Source organism: Chenopodium quinoa, unplaced genomic scaffold, assembly GCF_001683475.1.
Source record: "Chenopodium quinoa cultivar QQ74 unplaced genomic scaffold, ASM168347v1, whole genome shotgun sequence".
NCBI classification, from domain to species: domain Eukaryota; kingdom Viridiplantae; phylum Streptophyta; class Magnoliopsida; order Caryophyllales; family Amaranthaceae; genus Chenopodium; species Chenopodium quinoa.
Window position 1 is genome coordinate 594116 of NW_018743616.1, and position 10533 is coordinate 604648.

The following is a 10533-nucleotide window of genomic DNA, read 5'->3' on the forward strand; positions in this document are numbered from 1 at the left end:
TATAATCATTATGGTACCATTCTGATCCACAATTATACAAACAATTCACAACTCAATGGTAGTAATTTTAGCTTTAAAATATTTACGGAAATGCCACATTATGCATATCTATAACTAATACTAAAGCATGCACAAAGGTTATAGTATTAAAATTTTTTAAATTTAAAATATCACCTAAATCCCTTCATTTCCCCTCCTTTTTAATTTTATTATTATTATTATTATTATTATTATTAATTTTTTTTTTTTTTATGTACTCCCTAAATTTCAGAAAAGGTATTTTATAAACATTGTAAAGGAAATGGAAAGAATTCAAATAAGTAGGGGAGAGGGTAATGATAAACGTTACATTTACTATATGTTTGGTATCCTAATGGAATGGAAACAATTTGAGAAGATTTTGATTGAGTAAGGAAACATATTTTGTTTCCACTACTTTGTCAAGGGTAATAAATTGGGGGATTTTGTTCCTCCGAAAACGGTATTTGTTACTTGTAACCCATACCAAACAACTAGAAATGGAAATACTTAATTGAATCCGTTTCTTACCTCTAAAATTACCATACCAAACGCCCCATAAGTTGGTTTTCCTTAATTATTTCTTTTAGTTGTTTATTTTTTCTTTATATAAAAAAAAATTACCTCTAAAAAAAAGAGCTTAATAATTATCATTGGTCTATCATTTTTCTGTTCATGCCAAAGTTAAAAAGAGTTAGATGTTCTTTTTCTTTTTATATTTATTTTTTATTTTTTTATAATTTATACTTCCAATTTTTTTTAATACTACCTCTGATTTTTATTATTGGTAACTTTGGAATATTTTATATCTTACAAATAATACCCCAAAATTACAACTAATAAAAATCGGAGGTAGTGATTATATTTTTAAATTTATTTTAAATAACTTAAAAATCCAAACATTTGCTCGGGAATTATCTAGAAATTCACATACGAAAATCCGGCATTTGCACTTCCTTGATTTCAGCAAACCCCTAAAACTTGAACCTGGTACTCATTAGTCATTCCTAGTTGTATTTAGTACTGGTAGATTTTACAATTTGATTGTTTGATGCATTACCGAAATAGGATAATTTTACCATATGTACTCCGCATTAGAATAATAACCCATACATTGATAAAGACACAGTTATTGTATTATTTTCGATATATTCGATATGTTAATAACAAGCTACATGTAAGGTCTTCCTTTGTATACGAAGTACAATTTTGACTTTCATCCAAATAATACAATCATGATATGAATACTACGTATTAAACTTGACCTAAGAAAAAGTCAAGCTATCCAGACCATATAATTTTCCTATATAAAGGGTACCTATTGCCGCTAAGAAAGTACAAGAAACCAAATACACATTATTAAAGCTGAGCTTTTATACCCTTTTATCAAAGTATCCCACACCATCTATCTTTAGCTTTCAAAATGAGAAATCTTGCATTTGTCTTCCTTTTTTTGTCTACTATCATCTCTTTCACATGCCATAGAGCTCGACTTTTGTGTCGGAGATCCTAGTCTTCCTAGAGGATCAGAAGGATATGCTTGTAAAGATTCTGCTAAAGTCACAACTGATGATTTTGTTTACACGGGCTTTCGTGGAGAAAAAACTCCAAATAATGTTTTCGGGAACAATGTGACATTGGCTTTTTCTGATGTGTTCCCAGCATTTAATGGTTTAGGCATATCTATGGCTAGGTTAGACTTTGCTGTAGGAGGAGTAATCCCAGTACACTCCCATCGTACGTCGGAAGTTCTTCTTTTGGTGAAAGGTTCCATTATTGCAGGATTTATCGACACAAACAACACTGCATATTATAAAAGATTAGAGGTTGGTGATGTGATGGTATTTCCACAAGCCATGCTTCACTTCCAAATCAACATTGGTAAAACTCCGGCTACTGCATTTGTTAGTTTGAATGGAGCAAACCCAGCACTACAGCTCACTCCTACCTCCTTATTCGCTGGAAATTTACCTGCTGATGTAGCCCAACAAATCACACTCTTGAGTCATGAAGAAGTAACGCGAATGAAGAGAATCTTCGGCACAACCTGACAAAATTTCTTTCTCAAATTATTTCAAATTTAAATTTACCATAATTAATTTCTAAAAGATTGTAATAATAAACAAGTGCATAACTTGAGATCATGTCAATTTTAAATTATCCACTGCGAACTTCCCAAATTGGTTCGTCATTTCTTGTTATATGTATTATATATGTACCATGAGATATAGATCAAGTTATTTAAAATCTTGTGATCAATAAAATTTCCTCCCTTTACTTTATACTCTCTAGCTTTGTTCATCTCATCTTATACTTACTAAAGCCTATTCACTTCATCTTATTTTTTCTGAACTGAAATTAATTTTACTGAACTGAAATTATTTTTGCTGAACTTAAATTATTTTTACCGAACTTAAATTATTTTTATTGAACTGAAATTATTTTTACTGATTCTCTATTAAATTTCTTCTTTAGAGTTACTATATTTTGCTGAAATGAAATTATTTTTACTGAATTGAAATTAATTTTACTAAACTGAACTTATTTTTGCTGAACTGGAATTATTTTTATTGAAATGAAATTATTTTTACTGAATATTATTTTTTTAAGGTGAACTAAAAAGGGCCTAATTCAAACAAAAAATAAATTTAAGTCAAATGAGTTTTTTAATTGATTTTATTTTTATTTTTATTTTATTTTAAGCAATATTAATTAACTTAATGCAAGAATAAGCGATTTCTAGCAATATTAAGTTCACGTACAACCCATTTATCATGCATTATTCTGGTGTTAGACCTTTGCATGCCCTTCCTGCTGGAAACCTTTATACAAAATAGATGGTACCTCACATCTTTGCAGTTAGCGTTTGCGAGGAATGGGAGATCGAAGGGAGTTAGCAAAAATATAATTAAAGAAATAAATATTTTAAAGTGTGCAATGATAAATGTGAAAAAATCTAAGATTTAGTTAAAAAAGAAAAGAGGAAGTATTGTACACCATAAAAGAGATTAACAAAATATTCTACTCTGTTATAACGGATGTGTGCAATACAACGATTTGGAAACTCACCCTCAAATACAATGTAAAATAAATAGCAAAAACACAATAATAAAAGAGACAAGTGTTTATGAGGAAATTTAGATTTCCTCCCCTCAAACCAAAATATTGTTTTAAAAAGTTCCTACAAAATAAGACAATAATTCTCTTGATGATTTTCCTCCTCAACAAATCATCAATTCAACCATCATAATTTTCTAGTAAGCCTAAACCCGCTAACATAGAAACCCACACCAATTAGGATAATTTACTTGCTCCCCAAGCCTAAATAATCCTACATTGATTATATTCCTAAAATCTATCTAGTTTCCTAATTACAATCCTCATCAAACTAGAAAAACATAAAAGATAGAAATAAATAAAAGATACATCATATCTTTTTCCTAACAAATCTCATTGGTATTTGGTAAGTTTAGTTTATATCCTAACAAACCTTCCCTTAAACTCAACTTACCAAACATCCACATGTACCAACGAAACGTATTCCTCTATAGTGCTACATCATAATCATCATCTACGGCAATAGTAGCGATCCCACCCCTAACATTCTTCTACGCCTTCAAGTCCTCCTTGTACTTAGAACACCTTGTTTGAATGTGTCCCTCTTCTTCACAATACCAACACTTTATGTTAGGATTGACCGCCTTCTTGCCTTTCCAATTTTTTTCACCACTTGTCTCCACTACCAATCCCTCATTGTTGATTAACGATCCTCCTTGCTTCATAAATCTCTCCGCCTCGTTTAGGGCCACCACGGTATCGTCCAAAGCAATAGTAGTCTTCCCTACAAGCATACTAGTTATAACATAATTATACTTTTTAGGGAGAGACGTCAACAATATAATTGCCTTGTCTTCTTCCTTGATTTTCACATCTACATTCGTTAATTGGGTGATCAAGACATTAAACTTATTTAGATGATCTTGTAGTGAGCCAACTTCCTCCATCTCGAGTGAATAGAGATCTTTCTTCAAAAACAACTTGTTTGCTAATGACTTGGATGCGTACATCTTTGTCAACTTCTCCCACAAATCTTTCAGATTTGTATCTGACAAGACGTTGTACTTGATCTCTGGGGCATGAGCCAATCGAATTGTACTAGTAGCGCGAAGTACCATATCCTCCCACTTGTCCTTCTTCATCGCATCGGGTTTCTTATCCTCCAAGGTTTTGTGAAGACCTTGATGTGTAAGAATATCCTTCACTGTACTTTGCCATAACGAAAAATTCGTCTTCTGGTTAAATAATTCTACTTTGTATTTGTTCCTAAAATCCTCCATAGCTCTCAACGTAGCTCTGATACCAATTTGTTATAACGGATGTGTGCAATAGAATGATTTGGAAACTCACCCTCAAACACAATATAAAATAAATAATAAAAAAACTATAATAAAAGAGACAAGTGTTTATGACGAAATTTAGATTTCCTCCCCCCAAACCAAAATATCGTTTTATTAAGTTCTTACTAAATAAGACAATAATCCTCTTAATGATTTTCCTCCTCAACAAATCATCAATTCAACCATCATAATTTTCTAGTAAGCCTAAACCCTCTTATATAGGCTAACATAGAAACCCACATCAATTAGGAATTTTACTTTCTCCCCAAGCCTAAATAATCCTAGATCGATTATATTCCTAAAATCTATCTAGTTTTCTAATTACAATCCTCATCAAACTAGGAAAACATAAAAGATAGAAATAAATAAAAGATGCATAATATTTTTTCCCTAACAAATCTCGTTGGTATTTGGTAAGTTTAGTTTATTTCCTACCATACTCCTTACACTACAATAAATCGCCCTCTTAGGTTCAAATTTCGCCCTATTAGGCAAAGAGGGTGAAAATCGCCCCCAAGTTGCCCTATTAGCTTCATAGGGCAACTACAATCTTTCGTCCTCTTTGTTAAAGATCAAAGAAGGCAATAAATTTCGCCCTCTTTGATCAAAATAAAAAAGGACAAACATTTTTGCCCTCTTTGATTGAATCAAGAAAGACGATAAACATAAATTAGCTCATAAAATTAAGAATTTAACAAAAAATCACAAATTTAGTAAAACTGAATCGAGCAAATTCGAATGTGATACTCAAATCAGAAAATTCGAGCGGAAAGAGAAAATTCGACAGAGAATCAAGTAAAACTGAATTTGATATACAAATCGTGAGAAATCAGCAAACTATAACAAATTATCACCAAAAACTCAAAATATAATAATAAAATTGATACTTGAAACATTCGATTTGGGCGAATAATTCAACAGAGAATCAAGCAGAACTGTATCCAGCAATTCGTATCAATTGGAAGCAATTCGAGAAATAAGAGATTCGAGCAATCAATTTGGGAATCGAGTAGAAGAGAATCGAGTAATAAGAGATTCGAGGAATCAAATTGGGAGATTCGAGCAATCAATTGAAGGCGATATAGGGTTCATCATTTTTTAGTAGGAGAGAGATTGAGTGTTTAGAGAGAATAAATCATTTTTGGGTAAGTTGTTATTTTGTTTTATTTTATTACTTGTAGTACTGGGTGTCTTAGTGAGGGCCAAAGAGCAACGAGGGCAATTTACATTTCGCCCTCTTTGCTCTGAAATAGAGGACAAAAATTAAGTTCGTCCTATTTGCTTTGAAATAGAAAGAAGAAAGTAAAATTCGTCCTATTTGCTCTGTAATAAAGGGGCGATTACAAACTCGTCTTCTTTGATAGAAACTAATAAGGCAAGTTTGAAGCGTCCTAGTTGGTAAGATAAATTAAGGCAAAATACAACTCGTCCTCCTTGATCAATTTATGTCGCCCTCTTTGATCTTTTTTCTTGTAGTGTTACATTGAATACATAAAAATTATAATGCAAGTTAAACAAGCAAATAAAGATTGAAAAAAAAAATCAAATAATTTAGTACCTTCTACTAATAACAGAATTACCAATTGTAATCGATTGATATTTTCTACATATAATTTTGTCGAGCCTCCATCAAGTAACCCCTCGTTGCGCCGCCCCTGATTTGAGGATGTTTGACGTGTTTTGGAGGAGCATCAAAGCATAAGCTTGTTTAGCATGGGCACTCTTCATCTGAGTTACTGAGTAAATCAACAATCGGTGGAGTGCATGGGTCATTCAATTCTATAGAAAAATCATATTTTATAAGAAAAAGATGCAACTTTTATAATATATATATCCATTTTAAGCAAATGTATATGGTGAACCTAAAAAGTAACGGTGTTTAGTACTATATATAAAATATCATTTTAAGGCGTGTTTAGTTTATACAGTGGTATGGAGTTGAAAACTTGATTTTTAATACCTTTGTTAATTAAATTATTGTTCTTGTAAATAGATTTTTCTTTGATACAGAGATGTGGTATGAGTCATACCTACCACCCTCCCCATCTAAACCCCGAATTTGTGAGCAGCTTGTAATGTGGCCCAGTGGGATTAAAAAGTTTTTAAGTAATCCAATAAACTATAATACATTACCCAAAAAATGTTTAATATTCCACAAATATTTAAACTCAAAAATCAAACTCTAAAAATAAAAGTTATATACAATTAAACATAGAAAAAAATTTGTTTTCAAGCTACATTATTAGAAATTTGAGTGGCTTATTTGCATCTTATATTTCGTTTTTTTACTATATTAATGGTATATTATTACTTTTTATGAAAGTCGTAAAAACAAAATATTTGGGGAGTCTGTTTAACTATTAATCCATCTACGTACGTTATATATAAAATTCAAAAAATAATATATCGATCTAATAACTTATATAGAATTTCCAAACACCTACATAAAATAATTTTTAAAAAGTATTCAGTAATTATCTAATTTTCATACATTGAAATGTTCAAAAAATTGTATAAAATGTCTAATAACTTACTACCTCCGTTTTTTATAATTGACACATTTTGACTTTAGCACTATTCACTCACTCCCCTTTGACCGTGTTTTGTACTTTATATGTAATGAAAAATATAGTCATGTGGGGTTTTGTTAGATTCGTCATGATATATATTTTAAAAATATCAACTTTTTATAATTTTTGTTTATCGGTAATTAAAGATATTAATGTATAAATTTGTGTATTGGCAAACGTGATAAAAAAACTTGTCAACTAAAAAAAAAACGGAGAAAGTATATTATATCTCTCATCATAGTAGTCATATATATACTACTATCTCAAAAGTAATTTATCAGTATATAATTTAAATTTAAAGACGTGTGCGGGCGGGTATGGCGGCCTTAAATCCACCCACCCCAATGCCCCATTACCCGTGACGAGTATGATTTTCAACTCCATCCCCGTCCATCACTTGCCAAAACTAAATCCATCTCCACCCCCTATTTGATCCGCCTTACTGACATTGCTTATTAGAGGCTCACAAATTTTAATTAGTTAGCTATTTTTAAAAATAATGTAACAAGTTATCTTGAAATTATAATACTTCCTCCATCCCATAATTTAAAATAACAAGTTACTGACATTGCTTATTAAGGATGATGGACTTTTTTTCACTATTTATGTATTAGCTTTGACCATAATTTTTACTAACATGTTAAAAACATATTTTATCATAAAATATATTATTAGATAGGTATTAATATAAAGTTTCATAATATAATTTTAAAAATAATTTTCATCAATATTTAATCATATAAAATAAAGTCAAACTAATGCATTGGCATTTGTGCAAAGTTGACTGTGTCAATTATTTTGGGACAGAGGGAGTAGTAAATTAATTTAGTCGATCAAATATTTAGAGGAAATACTCATACTATTAAATATTTGCCTCCGTTTTTTTTTTTTTTTTTTTTTTTTTTTTTTTTTTTTTGTGTTGACACGTATTCCTTTTTAGGAAGTTTATTTTTAGTTGACACGTTTCCTTTTTTGGTAAGTTTTATACCTTGCTTTTTTAGTGTACCCCACTTGCTTTACCATTCTCTCTCCACTTCTTAATACGTGTGTCTAAATTTGAACGTGTCAACTAAATAAAAACGGAAAAAGTATAACACATGTGTCTTATCTCATATCCACCATTTGTGACTCTTTTATACACGAAAAACAGGTCATCTTGCATCTTGTTAGTCTCGGCTACTCGAGTAGCTTTATACGAAGCATGAACTATATATTTTTTCAAGCCATGCATGTTATTAAAAATAACGCGAAATGCAGACAAGATTTCCGGAGCATCAGAAGCTTGATTGTGGAATTTGATGGATCTAGATACAGGAAAAAAATATGATTATATTCTTAAAATGAGCATGGTAAATTATTTCATATTCAACCCATACCATTTTAGACACCACGTAATTATTTTGAGAGAAATTAATTAAAGATAATATTATTCAAGTCAATAAAACAATGATGACGGTGCTCAAATTATTGGATTAACTAGATTTGTAATTTTCACTATTTATTATTATTAGTTTAACACTATATATAATTATATTAATTATCTAATTGCAAAATAAGATGGAAAATTTGTAATCACAAAAATAAAAAAATTAAATTATATCATACTAAAGAAAATAGTGGAAGTCTTACATGCACGACTAATAAAATAATTATGGATTATGTCATAAAGTCATATGTAGGAAAATATTATTACATAGTGTTAAATAAAAGAATAATATATTTGTTGAATTTATATAAATAGATTATAATTACCAAACTATAAGGGAAATATTATTGCACAATATTAAATATTCTCTAAGAAGTTTTGGCAAAGAAAATAAATATATTTTGGCGGGAATTTTTTTAAAAAGAAGATGACATATGTCATCTGGTTTCACCTATAATATAGTACGAAGTATATAATAATATATAGTTTTAGCTATAGATTTATGTGTTAAAGTCAATTTGATGCAATATAACGTAAAGATGTATTTTTTTAAAAAAAATAATTTATTTCATACTATAAATAAAATCCATTTCATTGTAACGTATCAGAAAAAAAAAAAATCAATTTAAGCAAATAAGGTTAATATTAGTAATAAAAATCTTTAATTTCTATTATAATATATATAATTTTCTTTTCTTTTTTTTTGTCTTAAATAAGTTGTCAATCAAAGAAATATAAAAAGTGAAAATAAAGTTAGAATATAATTATTTTTGAAAAATAGTTTTGGAGGGAAAAAACGACACTATGAAGTGACATGTGTCATTTTCGATGTCTAATTTAGTATTATGTTATTGAATTGATTGATGATTGACTCAAAATCTCAAATTATTCATCGATTTTCATATATACAAAATAAACAATATCATACCCTTTTTGAACAATTGAACAAGTCAAGCCATACTGACCAAAAATTGTTCCTCTATATAAAGGGTGCCAATTGCCACCAAGAAAATGCAAGAAATAAACCAATCCGCAATATAAAGCTATCCTTCAACACTTATACTTTGTTTAACAATCCAACGCCACTGCACCTTCCTAGCTATAACAAATTAACAAGCTTGCATAATAATGAGCAATCTTTCATTTTTCTTAGTCTTTTGTTGTTTACCCACTTTATCCCATGCCATAGAACTCGACTATTGTGTCAGGGATCCTAGACCTTCCTAGAGGACCTCAAGGATATGCTAGTAAAGATTCTGCTAAAGTCACAACTGATGATTTTGTTTACACAGGTTTTCGAGGTGAAAAAACTACTAAGAATGTTTTTGGAAACAATGTGACATTAGCATTTTCAGATGTGTTTCCAGCCTTTAATGGTTTAGGCATATCTATGGCTAGGTTAAACTTTGCTATAGGAGGAGTAGTTCTAGTACACTCTCATCGTACATCAGAAGTTCTTATTTTGGTTAAAGGTTCAATCATTGCAGGATTTATTGATACAAACAACACTGTATATTATTAAAGATTAGAGGTTGGTGATGTGATGGTATTTCCACAAGCCATGCTTCACTTCCAAATCAACGTTGGTAAAACTCCGGCTACTGCCTATGTTAGTTTGAATGGTGCAAACCCAGCATTACAGCTCACTCCTACCTCTTTATTTGCTGGGAATTTACCCGCTGACATTGCCTAGAAAATCACACTCTTAAGTCGTAAGGAAGGTATGCAAATGAAGTGAATATTCGACACAGCTTAACAAAACTCCTTCCCTGAATTATTCTAAGTTCCCAAAATAAAAATGAAATAAAGTAATAAAAGAGTGCATAATTAAATTATATATGTCCATTGTATTCCTTCAGCTTTTTGTACAAATGAATAATTTTGTAACATATACATATATAATATCCTCCTTGCTTTTTCTTTAATGCTCATCAGCTCATCCCTTTTTAGGACAAATGGACAATACTTCCTCCATTTGTATATTTTAGTTGACACATTTTTGCATTTTTATTTTTTAATATTATTATTATTATTATTATTATTATTATTATATACCAAAAATAGATAAAATCATACAACCTCCAAATAATTAGTGGGAAGCCGAGATACAATTTGGGCTCCC

The 10533-nt window shown here is 30.1% G+C and overlaps 2 protein-coding genes across 2 annotated transcripts; both read left to right on the forward strand.

The window, feature by feature from the left end:
* The first annotated feature begins 301 nt into the window (after nucleotides 1-301).
* LOC110683108 (auxin-binding protein ABP19a-like) lies at nucleotides 302-2285 on the forward strand. The gene is made up of 2 exons (XM_021859461.1): nucleotides 302-365; nucleotides 1447-2285. Exons 1-2 carry the CDS (start codon nucleotides 302-304, stop codon nucleotides 2067-2069), a joined length of 687 nt encoding a protein of 228 aa, XP_021715153.1. The 3' UTR covers nucleotides 2070-2285.
* Nucleotides 2286-8325: 6040 nt separating this feature from the next.
* LOC110683109 (auxin-binding protein ABP19b-like) lies at nucleotides 8326-9933 on the forward strand. The gene is made up of 2 exons (XM_021859462.1): nucleotides 8326-8334; nucleotides 9601-9933. The coding sequence occupies exons 1-2, from the start codon at nucleotides 8326-8328 to the stop codon at nucleotides 9931-9933; spliced, it is 342 nt and encodes a 113-aa protein (XP_021715154.1).
* The last annotated feature ends 600 nt before the right edge of the window (nucleotides 9934-10533 follow it).